Here is a 22,590-nt window from a genome sequence, read left to right as displayed (position 1 = left end):
GGGGGGGGCAACACCACAAAAAAAAAAAAAAAAAAAAAAAAAAAAAAAAATCACCCTGAGTGATATTTCTCTTTTATTCTTGATGTCCTAATGCAGTTCTAACCTGGCATCTGGGGCTTTTAGGGGCTCCATCTCCTTCCATTACCCCTTATTTTTCCCCTGAGAAATTCTGAACACTTATTTTTTGCTAAACTGGTATCCTCTGTTTTGACTCTGTTTTCATACCAAGTAAGGGGATTTCTTTCAGCGAGCTTTATACTGCTTGACCAAAGAGCAAATCTGAAAATCACCATGTTAAAGTTCTTGCTTTCTTCTGTTGACCAAAGCTTAAGTGAAGAGAACTTTTGACTTTTTTTATACCCAAGATCAGCTTGTCTTTTAGTAGCCATCAAGTATTATAGGGGAAGGACTGGGAACAGAATGGAAAAACATTGTGTGAAAATAGTTTTGTACATCTCTATTTTTGAAATCACTCCTTTTATTGGTAAAAATTTTCAGTCCAAATTCTCCTGGGCATCTTGTCATCAGCTGTGGTATTTTTGTGCAGATACATGTAGTGGAGGATGTAAGCAATGCTATTGTTTGTGAAGTTTTGTTTTCATGTCTTAAGTTATCTTTGGTCACTCTCAGCATCTGAGAGCCTTAAGCCCTTGAAATATTCCAAGGTTTTATTTTAATTTTTTAAAGAATAGAAAAAAGTGAAAAGAACCAGGTAGAGATGCAGGGACTGCATTTAGCATGTACAAGTTGAAGTAAAAAAGATTGTGGTAACTGAGTAATTAGTTCTGTAAAATAAAATACATTACTAACCTTTCCTGCACATCTAGGTCCTCACCATAGAACCCCATTAGAACCAGAGAGCTTTTGCACTGCAGTTACTATTTAGTGATGTAGGGTTTGCAGAAGTCACAAACTTAAAGCAATGAACTTAATGGCCAGTCTTTTATTTGGGCTTTGCATGAAGCCACTGCAACTTAAAATGTCAGTTAATATGGCATTTAAATATATATATATATCACTTTGCTATGCAGTTATTTCAGGATAAATGCAGTTAAGTTACAGATTTATTTTGGAGAGGGAAGACTCCTGTGATCTCTCTAGGACCTCTACTTTCTAGAGGACAAAACATTACACACACTGGTTGTCTCTTCTTGAAACTGTAATATAAATCTAGGGTCCAGTCATATCACAGATATCATTACTTAACCAAGCACTTGGGGAAACACAAGTGTATATAGATACTGTTATTGGGAATGAGTAGAAATCTGGGACAAATAAGTATTGTTTAGTACATGGTTTAACACAGCCTACTTCAAGAATCTGATGGGATTCAAACAGGCATCAGCTAACCATTACTACCAAGGCTGATCATCAGAGTTAGTCGATAGAGGTGTGACTAGTCCTTGTTACTTTTTCTCATCCCTCTTTTTATTTAGCCTTGTCTTCATCCATTTCAGGTTTATACCGCCTTTTTCTGCAGATCACATCAGAAACCAGGAAGTTTATAACTAGGGGACATCAAAATCACACCCAAAGAATGGATCAAATGGCAGTGCCAGATTCTCTTCCCACCTTTATTTTAAAAGCCTTACCGTAGAATATGGCTTACGTTCTAGAGCATTGAAAGAGAATGTTCAGGGGCAGGGTCTTTGAAGCACTACACTTTTCGCTTTGCTTTGGAACATTTTTTCCCTTTAAAAAAACATTCTGGTCTTCAGAGCCCAGAGTACTGTTTGCTTGTTTGAAGAACTTCTTGTCACTGTCTTAAACTTTCGTGATAAGGTGAGGATTTCAGATGGTCAGACACCCCTCTTCCTCACGTAGTCATGGAAGGTGAACAGAAACAACCCGACACAACTACTAAGGGCTGCGTGTTTGCCTGATGCCCTTTCAGAGGCCAAGGCCCTATTTCTTCCCCCATGTGCCTCTTTCCAAATTGATGAGGATCTCTGGCCCCTTGTCATACTGGATTGGGCAGCAGCACAGAACTTCTAGTCATGTCATAGGCAGTGAAGAAAGAGAATTTGGGTTCTTGTTTTGTATGAATTTGTGGCAAAACCACCTAGAAAAGGTTAAATACAATTGTCTCCTGGTTCTTTCTCTCTCTCTCTCTCTCTTTTTTTTTTGGCTGTGCCATGTGGCATGCAGGATCCTAGTTCCCCGACCACGGATCAAACCCACGCCCCCTGCAGTGGAAGCGCGGCGTCTTAACCACTGAACCGCCAGGGGGGTCCCTCCTAGTTCTGTTGTATAAAGAATTGCTGTGCCCTAATTCCCAGGGTGTCTTTCCTGGTGTTCTAGGTAAGCCAGAATAGGTTTTAATCTGTACTTGCTATAACCCATGTGATTAGAAAAAATGGGAAAGTTGTGGTTTTCCTCTGTCCACTTTCATGAAGGTCAAGAACTGTTGAGTACTTCACACAGGTAAAATCATCTTAGCCCAAAGGGGTTACGAAGAGGGAGTTACAAAAATCAAAGGATTCTTCTTGGCTGTTGAGCAGCTGTTTGCTTAATCCGTTAAGCCAGTTAATTAAAACACCTTCCCGTAAAGAAAAGCTTGTCCATTCTCTCTTCAGCTTTATCCACATGAAATGCAGTGTTCAGGCTCCTAGCCATCTGCCATGTGCCCAGATAGCTGGGTTAGAAGGCTGGCTTCCTCCCTTATCATACAGAGGAAATGCCAGGACTGGCCAGTGATCCCTTTGCTTTTAATGTGTAGAAAATGCTGTTGCCCCTTTTGTCATTTCTAGTGACTTCTGTTTTCTAAGCACCTTTTGCTATAGATTGAGCCTTTTCTAGGGAGGAAACCGAAGGGGCTAGCTTGAGCCCTTATTGGAAATGTTTATTCTAATGTCTCTGCTGAGTCTGAGGTATCACATTCCCAGTCATCCTTGGGACTGACTTGGGGGAGCTGTGGGCAAGGTCTTGTTTACTGTGTAGTACACGTGATAAATGGCCTTATAAACTGATTTTTTTTGTGGTATGATGAGTTTATTAAACTGACCATAAAGAATTCAGTGGCTCTTAAACTGCCTTTACTGTGTTTTTAATGAAGCACACCCAAAGCTCTGTTCTTTTGGAGCAGTTACGGGGAGGTTGAATGAAAGGTAAAAATCAGAGCAGTGCCCTGATGTGCCAAGTGTCCTGCCTTGTTGCTGTCTGCAGGGATAGTGGATCCTTCCATGCACAAGGAGCCTTAAGCCCACTCAGTGTCTGCTTTTCTCCAACACAGTTCCCGAGTTTCTTGTGCAAAGCTTTGTCGTTTGGCCCAGGCCTTCCAAGGAAGTGTGTGACATATCACTGACTAGGGGGGAGTGGTGACTTGTCTTCACCCTTGATGTTAGGTCTTGTTACCTCAGTGGTGTTAATGGTTGGAACGATAAAAAGCATCCTTGATGGTTCTTCACAGGATACTAGTGAGATGACCATGTCAGCCAGCATGCCAACAGTCTTGATGATCCCTCTCTGGATAAAGGTAGCTAACATTGAGAAGGGGGAAAGAGATAAAATAAGAATAGAGAAATAGCTTATGGAGAGCCGAGACCTTATTTTGTTGGCCCATATGTTTTCATTCCTGTAAACTGGAATTTGCAAGGGGTGCTGTGATAACCCTTCTCCAGTCCTGTAATGCTCATATAATCTGAGAAAGAGAAGGGGAAGTATAAATAAAACCTTTTAAAATTGAGTGTTGTGTTAAAATGTCACTCTCTCCCTTACCCACACCCATCCCCGGTCTCCCTTTTTTGCCAGATGATTTTTCGTTGCTGTTGTTGGATGACTGTCAAGCTATAAATGATGGGTTGGGGGAGGTGTATCCATTTTGAGAGTGCCTGTTAAGAGCTGAAGGGGAACTACCTGAGATGACTTAAGAATCATCCCATGAAATATATTGTTTTGCTCCAATAAAATACTCTGAAAGCTGTATCTGCCTCTATTCATTAAACCAATAAATACTGAGTGCTGTTTCCATGCCAGGCACTGCACTGAGCATTACCAATAACAGCAACAAACAGAAAGTTATGGTTCCCACTTTTGTAAACAAATAGGCACATGAACCATATATGTCGTGTTAGAAACTGCTAAGTGCCATGAAGGAAAGGTAAAGAGCCTGATAAGATTGGAACCAGTGTCTGGTTTAGACAGAGGTGATAGAGGAAACTCTTCGAAGGATTGGAAGGTCTGAAAGAAAGAGGGTGGTTGATGCTCGCAAGAATGGTGAAGTGGGGCTCACCAGGAGGGGGTAGAGGCTGCCGCCCTGGGTGACTTTATCTTACACACCGGGGAAAACCAGTGAAAAGTTGTAAGCATTGAAAAAAATAAATACCCATTTGGGACTTCGCTGGTGGCGCAGTGGTTAAGAATCCACCTGCCAGTTCAGGGGATACGGGTTTGAGCCCTGGTCCGGGAAGATCCCACATGCCGCAGAGCAACTAAGCCCGTGCGTCATGACTACTGAGCCTGCGCTCTAGAGCCCGCGAGCCACAACTACTGAAGCCTGCGTGCCTAGAGCCCGTGCTCCACAACAAGAGAAGCCACTGCAATGAGAAGCCCATGCACCACAACGAAGAGTAGCCCCCGCTCGCCACAATAAAAGAAAGCCCATGCGCAGCAACAAAGACCCAACGCAGCCAAAAATAAGATAAATTTAAAAAAAATTTTTTAAATACCCATTAGCGTGCTTTTTTGTAGTCAATGACAAGTTGATAAAATTTATGTGGAAATGCAAAGGACCTAGAATAGTCAAAACAATTTTGTAAAGAAACATACTACCTGATTTCAAAACTTTGTACAAAGCTACAGTAACCAAGACTGCAACTGGCATTAGATTAGTCATATAGAACAATAAAACAGAATAGGGAGTCCAGAAATAGACCCACATGTGTATGGTTAGCTGATTTTTGACAAAAGTGCCAAGTTAATTAAATGGGGAAAGGACCTTCAAGCTTACATCACATACCACAGTTGACTCAAAACAAATCATAGATCTGAGCATAAAAAATAAAAAAATATGAAACTTCTTGGAGAAAATATAAAAGAAAATCGGTGACTTTGGGTTGGGTGGCGATGATTTCTTCAGACACAAAAAGCATGACTGAAAAAAACATAAACTGGACTTCATCAGGATGAAAATTTCAGAAGACAATGTAGTTTGCAGACTGGGATAAAATATCCACAGTACATATATCTGACAAAGGCTCTCTATTTAGAATATATAAAGAATCCTTAAAGCTCAATAAGGCAAGATTATTAAATTAAAAATTGGCAAAAGATTTGAACAGACACTTCACAAGAGGAAGTATACTAATGGCCAATAAACACATGCAAAACTGCTCAATATCATTGGTCATTAAGGAAAGGCCAATTAAAATTGCAATAAAATTCTACTACTCACCCACCCTCTAGAATGGCTAAATAGAAAAAGAATTACAGGGCTTCCCTGGTGGCGCAGTGGTTGAGAATCTGCCTGCTAATGAAGGGGACACGGGTTCAAGCCCTGGTCTGGGATTATCCCCCATGCCGCGGAGCAGCTAGGCCCGTGAGCCACAGCTACTGAGCCTGCGCGTCTGGAGCCTGTGCTCCGCAACAACAGAGGCCGTGATAGTGAAGAGGCCCGCGCACCGCGATGAAGAGTGGCCCCCACTTGAGGCCCGCACACCATGATGAAGAGTGGCCCCCGCTTGCCACAACTAGAGAAAGCCCTTGCACAGAAACGAAGACCCAACACAGTCATAAAGAAAGAAAGAAAGAAAGAAAGAAAGAAAGAAGAAAGAAAAGAAAGAAAGATTACTAAAAAAATAAAATTACAATACCAAGTGTTGACAAAGGTGGGAATGCAAAATGGTACAGCCGTTGGAGAAAACAATTTGGCAAGTTTTTGACAGCAATTTCACCCAAGAGAAGTGAAAGCATGTCCACAAGAGAATTGGCACTTGAATATTCATAGCTCCTTTATTCATAATAGCCCCAACCTGGAAACAATCCAAATGCTATCATAGTTAATGGGAAAAGCAGCAGAATGGTCATATGATGAATACTACTCAGCTGTGAAAAGGAACAAATTACTGACACCTACAACTAGATGGATGAACCTCAAAACCATGCTCAAAGAAAGAAGCCAAACAAAAGAATACATGAATGTGACTACACTGATACAAACTTCTAAAAAGGCAAGACTAACCTATGATGACAGAGTGGAGAAGTGCTTACCAGGAGCCAAGGGTAGGGAGGTAGGGATTAACTGTACAAAGGGACTGTTAAAAGATAATTTTCAAAAACGAATAAAATCATGACTCTCTTACAGATGTAAAAATGAAAGATTTTATTTAACTCATTAATGAGAAAACTGTTTAGGGTATTACAGCCAATTCAAAGGAGATATTGAAAAACAGAAACTTTATAGATCAGGAATACTGAAGTGAATGTACAAATGAAGACAAAACTGATTTCTTCCACACTCGGGGAGGGAGGTCAATCGAACCTCCACAGAACAGGACAGAATTTGCATTTATATAGACAAGAAGTATTTTGCTTTGCTATTAGTTACCTACAACCTACAAAGTTGTAAAACAGCCCCAAGACAATGAAAGACTAGAATCAGATAACACAAAAGGATGCACTGTATGTAAGACAATGCATTATTTTCCACTGAAGCATATTTATTTTTCCTGCAGTGCACAGAAGGATATTGGAGTGATGAGAAATTTCTAAGTCATGATGGTGGTGGTGGTTACCTGGATGTATGCATTTGTCAAGACTCATTGAACTGTTCAATTAAAATAGGTGTGTTTATTGTATGTAAGTTATATCTCAATAAAGTTGATTAAAAAAAGAAAAGGATAACCAACAGCATTTGGGGAGGAGAGAGTGAGAACGAGTAGATATAGCAGGACTAATCGGGAGGCTATTATAGCTGGCCAGGTAAGGGGGAGAAGGGCTCCCATTAGTGGTAGTTACTGACTTGGAGACAGATACACATGAATGAATGAATTCCTTATTTTCAAACTCCATGTTTAATCTGGGGGAAGGTTCAAAAGTTTGATGAAAAGACAAAATATTCGACTGGATGTGAAAATAGTTTTACAAAAAAAAAAAAAATCCTAAAAAAGAACACAGTGGCCTCGCACTTAGTAAAAGCAATATGGTGTAGCAGGTTGCTCAAATGCTAGGTTTCTTTGGGCTAATATTTGAGTGTTTACTATGTACCGGGCATCTTATTAGGCTGAACCACATGAAGTTGCCACATTTGACCCTTTTGACCCAGAAGTGGCAACTTCATGTAGTTCATCCTAATATAAGTCCTTAGATTCTTATTTACTCCTCACACCTGTGAGGTGGGTAGCCCCTCCCTACACCCCACACTTTTACAGATGAAAAAGCACCCACCAAGGGGTCAAAGAATTTGCCCAATAATATCACCTTCTTAGTAAATGATAGAAGCAAGGTTCAAACCCCTGTGTCGAACTCCAGATCGGCATTGTAACTAACCCCTGTGATGCACTATTCAAAACACTGCAGAAGGACTTCCCTGGTGGCGCAGTGGTTAAGAATCCACCTGCCAATGCCGGGGACATGGGTTCGAGCCCTGGTCCAGGAAGATCCCACGTGCCGCGGAACAACTAAGCCCGTGCCCCACAACTACTGAGCCTGCGCTCTAGAGCCAGCGAGGGGGAGCCCCATGCCACAACTACTGAAGACCATGCGCCTAGAGCCCGTGCTCCACAACAAGAGAAGCCACCACAATGAGAAGCCCGCGCACCACAACACAATGTAGACCCCTCTCGACGCAACTAGAGAAAAGCCCGCACGCAGCAACAAAGACCCAATGCAGCCAAAAATAAATAAATTTATTTTAAAAAAAACAACAACAACTGCAGAGTCCTGGGCAGTGCTGTTAGGGATAGGAATGGTTTCTCAGAAATGTGCCCAGTCTCCTAAGAGTTTCTAAGGCTAAACCCAGATCCCAAATTTTACCCTATGGCCAGGTTTCTGGCATCCTTCCCAGCACCTCCAGGGATCTGCTGTCCCTACCCAGAAACCAGGCAGCCTTTGTGTTCCTCCATATGGCCCCTGGGTAGGCATCTTCCTAATAATGCCTTCTGACTGCTCCTCACCTACCTGTCCAGACCCCACCCCACCTGCCCTGTGTCACGGAGCTCACAGTCCCTAACAGCCCCCAGCCATGAAAATCGTCACTGCCACTCATAGTTCCTGATCATTATCATAAGCTGAGGTTTTATTTCATGACCGCACGCCCTACACGGGAGGATCCCTGCACGACTGTCCCTCTGGAGGGAGTGGGTGGACCCACTGTTTTACCCAGGATGAAACTAGGTGACACCCAGTGGCAGGGCAGAATCTCTGACCACTCCTTCAAATGTGGCTAGCTGCTGTCCTTCTGGGACTTTATCCTCACATCTGAGTCTCAGCTCTCTCCTGGCTCTTGAAGTGCTGAACACCCAGGGGAAATTGGGTGCAGAGTGGCAGGTGTTTTTTCGAGTCTCCACCTCCAGCAGGGGAGCTGGAAGAGCCTTGGGGGAGTTACTTCCAGGCCTTCCTCCCCAAGCCACCCTACCTTGGTGCACATTTGCCCAAGAGCTGAAGGCTCCCGCGTTGGGCTGCGGCGCGTCCCTCGCCCGCGAGGCTCTGGCGGTCGGTGAGCCCCGGCGTCGCCCTCAGTACCCCGCAGGAGTCGCACAGTTGGACTGGAGAGCGCCGGCAGGCGGGCTGCGACTTTCCCCGAACAGGAATTCGCTTGGGGCTGCGCCGGCGACAGCGGCGGGCACTCGGGGCGGGGAGGAGGCCAGATCAAAGGGAGCCGCCGCTGGGCCAAGACTTGTCCGGGATCGCGAGGGGCCACCCCTCCGGGGAGGGCGGGGGACATCCCGAGCGCCGACCCGAGAGCAGCCGGGGCGCCCACGCCGGGCCAGGGAGAGAGGGAGGGAGAGAGAGAAAAGAGAGAGAGAGACAGAGAGAGAGGAGAGAGAGAGAGAGAGAGAGAGAGAGAGAGAGAGAGAGAGACAGAGAGAGAGACAGAGAAGAGAGAGGAGAGAGAGAGAGAGAGAGAGGAGAGCCGCGCGCCCCCGCCCCGCGCGACCCCGCGGCCGCCGGAGCTCCCCTTCCGAGCCCTGAGCGCTGGCGCTGCCGGGCCTGCGCCGCCGTCCCAGCGCTCCCGCCCCCGGAGGAGGCGAGGCCCGGCGTCAACAGACTCGCCGGAGCGGCCCGGGAGGCGCGAAGGCGCCGGGCGGAGCAGCCTCGGGAGGGAGAGGATGCCTCGACTCCCCGGCCGCGCGGCGCTCCCCCTCTGCGTGGTGCTGCTGACCGCGCTGCTGGCCGCGGTGCGAGCGCTCCCCCTGCGGAAGCCGCGGGGCCCCGGCTGGAGCCACGTGAGGCTGGCGGAGGTGAGCGGCGCGGCGCGGGCTGCGCGGCTATGGGTCCCTGCTCCCCCGGCCCCCAGCTCTGGCCGCGCGGGGAGCAGGACCGGGACGCGAGTGGCGGCCCCCGAGTGCGAGGGGCGGGACCCCCGGACGTCGGCGGGCATCGGGCGGTGGCCAGGTGCGCCGGACCTGCGGAAAACACCCCCGGGCTGTGAAGCAGGTCACCCTGGGGAGAAACGTTACTTCTGTGCTGAGTGAGGTGCGCAGACACCCTGCAGCCGCCCGGCTTCCTCTCCCATCCGCCCGCCGCGTCCCCGCGGCTGCCTCGCCCTGAGCGAACCTCTCCTGCAGCCGTGCGGTTCAGGTGCGCGCTCCGAGAGGAGTCCGGAGGATGCTCGAGGACCGCAGCGCTTTGCGGAGTGGCGGGCGGGTGTTGCTGAGGTTCCGGCGGTGAAGTGAGCCCCTGGTGCAGCCTCTTCAATCAAATCTTCAAAGGATTTGGGTCCTTTGGGGTGTGAATTGAGAGAAGGTGAGGTAGTAAGTGGGGGCCTCCAACTTGCTGGGTGGGACCTTTATATCATTAGGTACTTGAACAAGCAGGAGAGGTCGGTAAGAGGTAGAGAAGCGCTTTCTGGGGGTGGGGAGGGGCTGTGAGTGGGCTTTTGCGGGAGACTGAAGACAGAGGAGTGAGACCAAGAGTAGTTTAGACACGAAGAGAAATCACCGTCTGTCCAAACCCGTGTCTCCTGTCGCCAGGGGTCAACGGTCCAGCCGTTCCCTCCTGGACCACAGAGGACTCATCCCCATGGGGACAAAGCCCGCCAGACTTGTTGCAGGGTTCGCAGGAGCAGGCCTGTGTGGCAGGGGGTCCTGGCCTCTCAGTGCACGGAACAATTCTAGGGGGAGGCCGGAGTGGCTCTTCTCATTTTCCAGATGAGGACACTCAGGGCCCGCCCGAGGCGGGTGCAGGAGAGCAGTGAAGTGAGCGAGAGCCCGAGCTTGGGGCCCTATCAGTGCCCAGGCTGCTGAGGCCCTCCAGAGGCAACGGGAAGAAAGCACATCCTCTGCATTTTAGTGGGGGGTCTCTGTGGGCCCTTGTTTGTCTATCTTTTTTTCATGACTGCCCTCCCTCGTAAGGAGATTTTTAGACTCTGTTTGTTCTAAGTGCCTCCCCCATGAAATTTTAATACCACAGATATGCTCTCTATTCATGCACTAAAGGCCCTTTGGAGTGTTACAAACCATTGTTTTGCAATAATACTTAGATTTTTTTACCTCCTCCTCCAAGATCTAATTTTTGCCCCTGTTGAGAGTACATCCTGTAGACCAGGGGTTCTCAACCTCCACACTACCATCATCTTGGGGTTATACACTTCTTTGTTGTGAGTTGTAGCATTGTAGGATGTTTAGCAGCATCTCTGGCCTCTACCCACTAGATGCCTGTAGCACCCACTGCCCAACAGAGCCAGATGTTATTTCCTGTGGGATACCCCCTCTTCCTGCCTGTTGTTAGGAGCCACAGCTGAAGACAAATCCAGAGGAACTGAACAGCCTCTGGCCAGTCCACTTCCTCAGTGGAGATGACAATGGAAATAAAATTAATTGAATTGGCATAAATACTTTTTTACTTACCCCTTTGATTGTAATTATTTTTAGTATGTTTGCCAGATCTTCCCCCAAGACCAGCCCAGAGGATGAGTTATTTCAGAGCCAAAGTCACATCCCCAGCCCTGGTATAGAGCCTGGCAGAGCCCTCAAAAACATTTTCAAACGAATTACTGGCATGAAGGAAAAACAGAGCTTGGAGCCTGAGGCCTGGGGTTCTGGTCCCAGCTGGTTATTAACTCGTGTGTGACACCCCTTGGACAATTTCCTGACATTTGAAATGAGGGGCTAAGTCACCTCCATGGTCCCGTCCAGCTCAAACGTTGTTTCCCAAATGTGAATGATGTGTGCTAAAGCAGTCACACATCAAAGGTGTGAGCTGAGGAATCATGTTGAGAGAATGCACACTGCTATTCTAGGGCCTTGGTGATGATCGCTGACATCGCTGACCAGCCCAGAGGCCTTTGTGAAGAAGCTGAAGAACATAAACCACCCCCCCCCCGGATCCAAAGGTGTAGGATGACTGCAGGGCAGTAAGCATCCCTTGGGCCTGGCAGACTCAGTACAAAGTACTTAACATGATGTTATTTCATTGTCAGATATCTGACATGGGCATCATTCCCATTTTCCAGATGAGAAAAATCGAGGCACAGAGATGGTTAGCCTCACTGGGGTTGGGAGCCAGGTCTGTCTTTCCAGAGCTACACTGAGACCTTTGCATGTCATGCTCCAGCCTGCTCATCTAAAGTCTTGAAATCATTACTATCATGAACAAAATATGCCATCCTCTCTCTGGGCAGGCCTGTTGCTGAGCCTCAGTTTACTCCCACAGTCGAGTGGGAATGAGAACCCACTTTGTTGGGTGGCATGCGGGGTGAGAAAGCACTGTCCACGTGGGTGGCCTCGTCGTTACAAGGGGCTGGGGCCACGCAATTTGTTGGGTGCTGGACGAGCAAAGAATGATACAGCTCTGCCTTGGGTATCTTCTATTCTAGTCGGGATCAGAACACCACCCAAACAGCTGCAGGGCATTTTGTGTTCCTATAGTCTTGTTGTCCTCATTTGAAGGACAAGGAAACTGACAGTGGGTCCAATAACTAAGCCAGGATCCAAACCCAGCTTTGCTTAATTCTCCAGCCCCTGGGCACCTAACCCTGGCACCCACCACCTCCTAGGCCAGCAAGGGAAGGCCCTGGGGTAGGGCGGAGGGGAGCTGGGGACTTGCAGCCACAAGAGGGTAATGGAGGTTAGAGCTAGGCAAGAGAGAAGAATTGATAGAGGGCAGCTCCTCAGCTTCAAGGACTGTCCCGCAGGAAGGATTCCCCCACGGGTCAGAGCTGGGCACGTTTCATGCTGCGGCAGCAGGGATTCAGCTGCCATGGGAGGAAGTACTTTATGAGGGTGCGGGCTGAGACGAAGGACTAAACACAGAGGAAGGAGCTCCCCAACCTGGGGCGGCGTCCTTCACGTGGTAGGGGTACTTAGGCAGCACTTCAGTCCTGGTGCATCATCCAGCCAGTTACCTGGCAGCAGGGCCTGGACTGCAGGAGGGGCATGGTGGGTTGAGAGGTCTCATCTGCCAGGTGGGTGGCAGCAAGGAGCAGGTATTTTTCTGAAGATTGGCCTTCTTTGGTTGGGGTCTTTCTGGCCTAATCGGTGAGCAACTGACAGAAGGGGAACTGGAACCCAGGTCTGTGTGATGCGAGCCTGTGGCCTTGCCCTCCGCCACTTCCTGCAGCTGGGCACCTTCCCGCCCCTTGACTGTGAACTTTGTTCTCCCTCCAGGCCATTCTTCTCGCTCTGAGAGTTCGGAACCACTGGAAAGGTGGTTGAGGGAGAGAAGGAAGGTCAGGAACTGAGGCCTGGAGGCTGGGCTGCTCAGTGGTCCCAGGCAAGTCCCAGCCTCACTGGAACTCAGTCTCCTAATCGTCCCTGCCCTTCTCACCTCGCTTGGTTGTTATGAGGATCAACGGGAAGGATGGATATGAAAAGCAGAACATCCTGTCCTAGTGTTTTGTTCATTCGGCACATTCCTCACCCCACAGTGGCAGGCAGTGAACCAGAAGGTGCTGCCCGTGCCTGGAGCTGGCAAAGCACAAGCGTTAAGAGCACAGACTCGCTAGCCAGATCATCTGCCTCAAAACCTGGTCTGCCAGCCCCCTGTGTAACCCTGAGCCAGTTCCTCCGCCTCTCGGATCCTTGGCTGCCTCCTCTAGGAAGTGAGGGTGATGCTGGTACCTCGTGGTTGTGAGGATTCATTGGGTCAGTACCTGCAGGGTGCTTGACAGCACTGGCTTCGTAGTTCATGGGGCCCAGTGCAGAATGAAAATGTGGGGTCTCTAAGCATTTCAAGATGGCAATAGCAGAGCAGTAAAACCGGTGCAGCGTGCTGTACAAGTGCGCAGGTCACACAGCATGAAGCCAGCCCTGGTGCTTGGAGGGTGTGCTCTGAGGTAGGTCTCCCTCCCAGGCCAGGGTGGGCTGGGTTAGAACAGCACACACCAGTGAGGAGGGAGACATCCAACCCCATTCCTCTGCCGGTGGTCCTCTGGCCTGTCTGGAGAAGCAACCGCCCTTGAATGACGGGGCTCCAGCACCTCCGGGAAGCCGTGGTGACTGTGTGTGCAGCCGGGCTCTGTAGGGATGCGCCTGGGCCTCAGCAGTGGCTGCGCGGAGGAGAGATGCTGGACTGCACCTGGCAACTGGATTTCATTATCCAGAACAAGTTCCTGACCCCTGAGAGGAGGCAGAGGGGAGAAGGGAGAGTGGGGGGACTGTGAGGGGAGCTGAAGCAGGTTAGCAGGCAATGCTCAAGCAATGCAGTAAGGGTTTGTGGGTGGGTGGGGGGGCTCTTATGTTAACTGGAAACACATGGGTCAGGGCTGCCCTGCCAAGCCTGGGAGCATATGCGTGGGCCCGTGTGTGTGTGTGTGTGTGAGAGAGAGAGAGAGAGAGAAAGAGAGAGAGAGAGAGAATGAATGGTGGGGACATATCTTGGTGTATATCTATATATCTCATGCTTATCTGGGTAATGACACCATCCCCAAAAGAATAGAGCTGTGTATATGTACACGTGTGAAACTCCACATTTAAGCATAAAAGATGTGGGAGGTGGTCCCGTGGGATAGGGCAGGTGTTCTTAAACAGGCCGGAGCCTCAGAATTTGCTTCAGAATGTTATGGAAATACACCGCCCAGAGATCTGCATCAGTAGTGGAGGGGGGCGGTCTTCAAACCAAATAAGATGTAAAGAACCAACACCGTGCTGGTGAGAGGGGTGCTGCCCGCTCTCTCTCTGAGAACTATCTATCACCACCTCTAGGTAACACTCACTGCATGTGCCAGGCGCCGTTCTAACTCAACAGCCCTATGAGACAGGGATGGCCGGCCCTTTCCCTAATTTACAGGAGGAGAAACTAAGGCGGATTAAGTAACCTGCCCACAGTCATACAGCCAGTAGGTGTCCAAGTTGGGGTTTGATCCCAGGTGATGTGGCCTCCAGCCTGCACTCGTTACCACCACCTTCAGGGGCCAGACAAGAAGATGAAAGCCGAGGCGCTTTTTGAATGCAGAGGGGGTTGCACTTGAGGGGTAATTGGCCTGAGTGTCTGTTTGCGCAGGCGCATGTGCACCGATGCCTGGGCGTTGAGATCCGACAGAGCTGAGTTTGAACCTAAGCTCCCATAGTGTAACCTGTGAGACCTTATGGAAATCCCTTACCCTCTCAGAGCCTCCACAGCCTCATCGTTAACACAGAGATAGTCACACTCACCCCTCATCATTGCTGGCATTCGTCCATCACTCAGAAATGATTTACTGAGTGCCTGTAGCGTGCCAGGCACTGTGCTAGGCATGCAATACAGCGTGAACAAAGCAGACAAACATTTCTACCTGCACGGAGCTTACACCCTAGCTGGAGTAAGTGTCAGAAGGTATGTAAAAGGCCTGGTCCAGGCACGGTACGGAAGATGCGCTCAGACAGTGCTTACACATCAGGGCTCTGAGTGCTCTGCCCACATCCCTGCAGACCTCACTTCCAGTTGCCTGAGGGCTTTTGCTGGCACTAGGGCCTGCTCTGAGCTGTGCACGGCCAGCCCAAAGCGCCTGGAGTGCCTATCCTCTCCCCCACCCAGCCTGCCTCAACCGATGACTGATGGCATAACTGAGGCGCCCAGTGGGATGCACTCCAGTTGTGCACCGTGGTCACTGGCTTCATGGAGCATTCTTTATTAGCTGCCTCCCTCCCTGACTTGCTGCCTCACTCCCTGCTGGTGTCTCCAGGGATCACCTTCCAAAGGAACCACTTGCCCTTGAATCTTTGTCTCAGGGTCGGCTTCTCAGGGAACCCAAACTAAGATCAGATGTCCCCCTCCGCTCCGGGGAGTTCCCCAGGGGCTGACACACAGGGCAGGAGGCTCCAAGAGAGGAAGGGTGGTGTGTGTGGCTGTGATGTTGAGCCAGGGCTTTCTATGGTCTCTGCTCATCGTCTGGTCCGGTTGGGCACCAGGGTGGGGAGGGCTGGAAACGGACACTTTGAATGCCTACTCGGTACCAGCTCTGTCCCATCACCATTTCCATTTTACAGATGAGGACGCTCACAGAGGTTATGTCACCTGCCAGGGTCCCACAGGTCAGAAGCCAGGCCACCACTGGCATTCAGACCCAGGCAGCCTGACTCCAGAGCAGGGTTTCTTAACTGCAGCACTGTTGACATTCTGGGCTGGATAATCCTTGCTGTGAGGTTGTGCTATGTATGCATTGTAAGATTTCTGGTTTCCACCCACTAGATGCCAGTAGCACCCCCTTCCCCGCCCCAGCTATGACAACTACAAATGTCATTGCCAAATGTCCGAAGATGAAACCTGGTATTTGTGCCCAGGAGGCTGGGGCATCTAAATCAGCTAGAAAGGCTGCAGACCCTGAACTGCTGCTGCCCCAAGTCTGCCTGTTTCTGTGCCCAGAGGCTGCAGACAGAGGAACTGCTGAGCAAAGTCGTGGGGACAGTTAGGGCTTCTGTGGAATTATGGGTGGGAACTGCTAGGAAGGTGGCATCTGGGGATGCTCCAGGCCTCCAGGATTGGCCAGAGAAGGGGTTGGGTTGTTCGATTACTCATCTATCCATCTTCTGCTCATCCGTCCCGGCTATCTGGACCAGAACACTTTCACTCATCGAGAGACTCTGGGCCCCGGTTGAGATGGGCCCATGGCTGCCCTGGGACCAGGTGTTTAGTGCAGGAGCCTTGTTTGTTTGGGTTCTGTTTTTTGTTTTGTTTTGGTTTTTTGGCTGCACCACATGGCATACGGGATCTTAGTTCCTTGACCAGGGATCGAACCCGTGCTCCCTGCAGTGGAAGCATGGAATCTTAACCACTGGACCACCAGGGAAGTCCCAGTGCAGGAGCCTTGGAGCCAGGCCTCTGGGGACCACAGAAGGAGGGGGTCAAAGGGGAGAGACATGAGAAACAAGACTGATTCAGCCCCTGATTTGTGAGGTAGACTCTCAGTGCTCTCACCTGCAGTGTTGGAGCATGATGGTTAAGGGTGTGAGCTCTGGCTACCTGGTTCAAATCCTGCTTCTAACAGTAAATGTCTGTGTGACCTCAGGCAAGTTACTTGCCTTTTCTGTGCCTTAGTTTTCATGATCAAAATGGAGATGACAGCTAGCCCTTACCTCTGAGGGTTGTTGGGAGGGTTAAACGAGTGATTTAAGTGTTTAGAATAGTGCCTGGCACACAGTGGATGCTGTGGAAGTGTTCGACAAATAAAATTCTGACAATCCTTCCAGGTAGGAATTATTATTCTCATTTTGTTGATGGGAAATCATCAAATTGAATGAGCAAGTAAGAAGGAGAGCTGGGATTTGAACCCAAGCTGATCTGACTCTCCAGACCCATGTTTTTCAGCCGTACCACACTGTCTGAGGTATGAGGCGGGAGGTGGGCTCAAGGCTGTGGCCTGGGTGAGGCAGGGTCCACAGGCTCCTGGCCCCTGAGGCTCACAAGGCAGCCCTGGACAGGGCTCTTTCTGCCCTGGTGTAGAGGCAGAAAGAAGGCTGTGGCCTGGGTGAGGCTGTGGCCTGGGCAAGGCAGGGTCCACAGGCTCCTGGCCCCTGAGGCTCACAAGGCAGCTTTGGACAGGGCTCCTTCTGCCCTGGTGTAGAGGCAGAAAGAAGGCTGTGGCCTGGGTGAGGCTGTGGCCTGGGCAAGGCAGGGTCCACAGGCTCCTGGCCCCTGAGGCTCACAAGGCAGCTCTGGACAGGGCTCCTTCTGCCCTGGTGTAGAGACCTGGGCAATGACTGCAGCCTGGAGGTAGGTGCTGACCCAGTGCTCCACTGTCTGAGCAGGGAAGGCCAGGGCAAGAGTCAGAGACATCAAGGATCTGCTTTCACTTACTATTTGAGCTGCATCAAGGACAGTCCCAGTGTGGACCTCATGGCACTGGCTGGTGGAGGGGGTTAACTGGCAGACAGACGGCCACACAAGCAGCCTGGAATAGGAAAAGGGGCCGGGCCCCACGTGAGCAGGCGGAGGAAGGTTGCTATGGTCAGGGATGCCAAGAAATACAGCCCCCGCATGGATGGCTTGGGAAGGCCAGGTGGCAGGGGAGTGTGCTGAGGGGAAGGGCCTGGGTCTGCTGCCCACGCACCTGTCAGCCTTCCTGAGCCTTCCTGCCCTGACGTGGGAGGGCCTGGGTGTCTGTTCTCTGACAAGGGCCCTGGGGGATTCTGAGGCAAGTGTCTGCAAACTGCACTTTGAAACCACTGCCTTAAACATCTCACTTCCCCTCTGGGCCTCAGTTTGTTCATCTGTGAAATGAGCAGGTTGGATTGTGTTTCTTCCATGTGTAGAAACCTGATTTGAACCCTCCTTCTCGTGCCTCACACTGGCATCATTTGCCCGAGCGCTTTGTGGACGCAGTCCACCCTCTGAGGTGTTAAAGCAGACACGTTTGGATACACGGTCTCAAGGCGAGTTTGTGACCTGGTCTGCCCCCAGGGCTCCCGAATCTCCCCCTGCTCCCGCCCCCCACCAGTCTTTTCCGGGTTCGCATGGGCGCTGACCTCAGGCACCCCTCCCTCCCATCTCTCCCTCAGGTCTCGGCCTCCCCAGACCCCAGCTCTCCTAGAGAAGAGGAGACCCCTCTGCTCTCCAGAGCCCACCTCCAGGCAGGGCTGTGCCGACACAGACGCTGGGCTCTCACTGAGCCAGCAGCCCTGACCCTGGACAAGACCTCCTTGCCCGGGACCCTGGAGGACGCTCCCTTGCTGCTGGAGCTGCAGAAGCTGCCGGGATTGGCCAACACAGACTTGAGTGCCCCAAACCCCAGTATCCAGGTGAGAGCTGCAGGGGGGCCATGGGCCCAGTGGACACCTGGAGAGAAGCTGGGCTGAAGAGCTCAGCTCTGAGGTCAGGCGTCCCATCCGGTATTGCATGGAGGGCAGGGGTCCTGTGCAGGTCGGAGGAGGTGACAGCCCCCGCCCTGCCTGTGGGGCAGTGGGAAGTGGAAGTGCTCCCCCCTTTCTAGCTGCAGACTGTGAACAAGTCCCGTGGCTCTCTGAGCCTCGGAGCAAACAGCACCAACCCGGCAGGGCTGTCATGAGGACCAAACGAGCAGAGAATGTTTTGTGAGCTGCAGGAGATTCCTGGAATATGGGGAGAGGTCTAGTAGAAAGGCTGAAGGTCTGATCATCCCCCAGGCCCAGCCCTTACTGCAGGCTCCTGACGAAGGATGGGGTGGGCTGGGGGCGCGGCGGCCTGCCCACCAGAGGGGCTTTATGGGAGAGAAAACTAGAGGGGTTGGTGGAGTTCCAGTTTATGTACTCCACCGTCAGTCCTGAATCCCTAATTACAATAATTCCTGCATTTTGTGTACCATCTATAGCTTACAAAACACTTTTACCAAAAGAGAAAACGGGTCACAAAAATATAGAACACACAACATTCTAAAGTTGTTTAAAAGTGTGTGTGTGTGTGTGTGTGTGTGTGTGTGTCTATATATCTAAACTTGGAAGGTTAATCACCAAAATGTTACCTGAGATGGAATATGGGTGATTTTTCCATTTTCTTCTTTATATTTTGCTTTTTATTTCCCCAAATTTTGTTCTGCGACCTACTATCGCTTTGTAATAGCCCAAAGTGATGTTTTTAAAGTTCACTTTCACATAAATGGTTTCACGTTACTTATTTCCTGTCCACGATGTAGTGGGCGAGAGCCCTCCCCAGGGCCGTTGTGGGGATCTGCTGTCATTTGGCCTCATTTTCCAGCCCTAGAATGAGGAAATGGAGATTCAGGGCCGTCAGTGGCCCCAGCAGTTGCGCAGCCTGTGGGCTGGTGGAGCCAGAATTCAAACCCAGCTTTTCTTAAATGAGTGGGTCTCCACCCTGGCACGTGTTAGGACCACTACGCCTGGCCCTACCTCACACCAGTTAAATCCGTGTCTGGGGTGGGGTCAGGGGCTCAGGAATCTCCAGCAGATTCTGATGCACAGCCAGGTCTTAGACTGTGACCCTATGTGCCCGGGGAGACCAAGAAGGTGGACCAAAAGAATGGGCTGGTTTGGAGAAAAGGTTGGGCCTCTCCGCCTGCCCCTGCCCCTCCCCCCAGGTTTGTCATCTCCCCTGCCTTTGGAGTCTGGCTCTGAGCCCTCCCTCACTGGCCGGGTGTGTCTGTACCTCTGCAGGTGACCATCGAAGTGGTGGAGGACCCCCAGTCTGAGGTGGAGATGGACCTGCTGGCTGAGCCTAACAATCGCTGGTCCCAGGGGGCCCCCAGCTGGCTGCCTGCCAAGGAACTCTTCTGGCCCCTATTCTGGGGCTACCTGGAGGGCGAGGAAGGGAGGCCCAGTCTCAAGGGCAGAGCCCCAGGGGAAGAGGAGGATTACCCTCCAGAGTACCATGAGAGTGAGGACCAAGAGGACCACGACGAGGAAGATGACGATGACCAAGAGCATGGGTTCAGTGGGGCCGCAGGAGGCTGGGAGCGGGGCTGGCTGCCCCCCGGGGACCGGGCCTTCAAGGAGCCTGATAGCTCTGGTGAGCTCCCCCATCTTGACATCCCCGGCCCTGGGGGTCCTGAGTGGAAATGGGGGTGAGAGCTTCCCGGGCAGGGGCAGCTGGGGAGGCCTGGAGCCTAGGCCTGTGCAGACACCATCATCAGCCAAGCATTACCCATAGCTTGCAAAGTTTGTTTGTTTGTTTTTCAGACATCTGACCCTCACAACAGCCCTGATATCCCCTAAGCAGGACAGACATTTGTTAATAATATATAATTCATATCCGTTTCCAACAAATTAAGAAATATTATAAATCCCACCACTCACAACTGACCTCACCTTCAGATTGTGTGAGTTTGAACCCTGGGTCTGCTGCTTACCAGCTGAGTGACCTTGGGCAAGTTAACCTCTCTGGGCCTCAGTTCCTTCTTCTCTAAAATGGACATGGGCACAACCCTGACTTCGTAGCATTGGGTGTAGAGAGTAGTAAGTGAGTTAGTACTTTTTTTTTTTTAAGAAGATGTTGTGCATAGGAGTTTATTAATTAATTACTTTATTTTTGCTGTGTCGCGTCTTCGTTTCTGTGCGAGGGCTTTCTCTAGTTGTGCCAAGCGGGGGCCACTCTTCATCGCGGTGCGTGGGCCTCTCACTATGGCGGCCTCTCTTGCTGCGGAGCACAGGCTCAGTAGTTGTGGCTCACGGGCCTAGCGGCTCTGCGGCACGTGGGATTCTCCCAGACCAGGGCTCAAACCTGTGTCCCCTGCGTTAGCAGGCAGATTCTCAACCACTGCGCCACCAGGGAAGCCCGTGAGTTAGTACTTTTAAAGTGCCAGTACATAGTAAACAAAGTATTGGCTATTACATTTTTTTTAGAAAGCAACATAACAACGTAGACTATTCAGAAAATATCACCTAAGGCCTGTCCCCCGCCCCATGACAGGCCCTTTTTTTTTTTTTTTTTTGCGGTACGTGGGCCTCCCACTGTTGTGGCCTCTCCCGTCTTGGAGCACAGGCTCCAGACGCACAGGCTCAGTGGCCATGGCTCACGGGCGCAGCCGCTCCGTGGCATGTGGGATCTTCCCGGACCAGGGCATGAACCCGCGTCCCCTGCATCGGCAGGCGGACCCTCAACCACTGCGCCACCAGGGAAGCCCCCAGGCATTTTTATTTTTGCATATTGCAGTTTCAATTTTCCCTGGGTACAGACACAGTTATAGCACTTCTCCCCAGAGCCCTGGTGTCTCATCGTTGGTTCAGACTAAGTCATATCAGGCTTTTTCCTTTTCACCAAAGTCGTGTAAGCTAACAGGCAGAATTTTCATGACTTTCAGCTTTTCTTCCATTGATTTCCCTTAAACACTTGGTACCAGCCTGCTCAGGCCTGCCTGGGAAGCGAGGAGAGAGCTGGGTGTGTGTGTCAGTACTTTGGGGGTTCCACAGAGAGCCCTGGGTCTCAGGCCCGTGCAGCCAAAGGCCTGTGGGTGCTGTCGTGGTGCATTTTGGGTCCCTCAGACCAGGATGTGGGGAGCAGGGACATTCTTTAAAACCCCCAGTGCTAGGGAAGTATTGTCACCCTGGGTTTTGATTGGCACAAAAACTGTAGCTCAGAGATGTCGGGGGACTTACCCAAGGTCCCCTCAGCAGTGGTCAGGTGGCCTCCAGGTGGCTTTACCTCTTCGTTGCTGTGTGGGCACAGAGTGGGTAGCTGGGAGTTGTGACACCTCCTGCATTTGCCAGGGTGTTCACTGCACAGGGGTACCCAGATGAGCAGACGAGTGGGGCTGAAATTCATCCCATGCTCCGTCCGCTAGGGGCGTCCTGGCCCGGGCCGTATCCTCCCAAGGAAGGGGTGCCTTCTGCTAATTCGCACCAAGGCACCCCATGGGCTCCGCTCCCTCACCCCTGGCTCCCTGCCTTGACGCAGACTCGGCTTCAAGAGGAATGGAGCCCCTGGTTTCCCTGCAGTGGGAGCTGCGGCAGTGGCAGCCAGCAGAGGACTCGGCCCTGTGGCTACGCCTGCACTGCCACCGAGTCCCGTGCCTGCGACCTGCCCCCCTGTCCTGGTGAGACGAGCCGCAGCTGCTGCAGACGGAGCAGCTTACACGCTGGACTTGGTCCCCTGGGAATGTGGGCGTGTAAGCCTTGTGTAGGGTGGGCTTGGGAGAGGGGAGGCAGGAAGGTCACACACACACGGTGGTCCTGCCCCGTGCCAGGCCTGTCCCAGATGCCGTGGGCACTGAGAGCCTAGTGAGGGCTGGGCTCCCATCGGGAGCACAGAGGTGCCCTGTGGCACCACCAGCCTGGCCTCCTCTCTTCCCAAAGGCGCTGAGGACAAGGACCCCTTGGGCTTCCCCAGTGAGGGGTGGCAGCCCCTGGCCCACAATGCTACGGACATGCTCAGCCCAGGTCAGTGAGGGGCTAGGCCCTGCCCCTGGGGGTTTGGGGGAAACCTCTCTCGGGAGGGTGGAGCCTCACCACACGGGCAAGAATCTTGCCTCCATCCACGGAGGCAGAGGGTACATCTTCCAGGTGGAAGGTTAGCCTCCCCAGCAAGGGGACCGTAACATTTCCAAGCCCCCTAGCTAGGCCCACTGGCCTTTCCCAGCCTGATATTCCTGCT

General features: G+C 51.1%; 1 protein-coding gene across 1 annotated transcript in view; it reads left to right on the top strand.

Annotated features, from left to right (window-relative positions):
* Window positions 1–9,266: 9,266 nt before the first annotated feature.
* Window positions 9,267–22,590, top strand: part of ISM2 (isthmin 2) — a 15,032-nt gene continuing 1,708 nt past the window's right edge. The window contains exons 1-6 of the mRNA XM_007459795.1: window positions 9,267–9,594; window positions 15,766–15,917; window positions 18,072–18,311; window positions 19,659–20,010; window positions 21,782–22,033; window positions 22,293–22,376. Coding sequence (XP_007459857.1) covers window positions 9,267–9,594; window positions 15,766–15,917; window positions 18,072–18,311; window positions 19,659–20,010; window positions 21,782–22,033; window positions 22,293–22,376 — 1,408 coding nt within the window. The remainder of the gene's footprint in view (window positions 9,595–15,765; window positions 15,918–18,071; window positions 18,312–19,658; window positions 20,011–21,781; window positions 22,034–22,292; window positions 22,377–22,590) is intronic.

This window comes from Lipotes vexillifer, unplaced genomic scaffold (genome assembly GCF_000442215.2).
Source record: "Lipotes vexillifer unplaced genomic scaffold, Lipotes_vexillifer_v1.1 scaffold39, whole genome shotgun sequence".
Taxonomy (NCBI): domain Eukaryota; kingdom Metazoa; phylum Chordata; class Mammalia; order Artiodactyla; family Lipotidae; genus Lipotes; species Lipotes vexillifer.
This window is presented reverse-complemented; position numbering and strand designations above follow the sequence as displayed.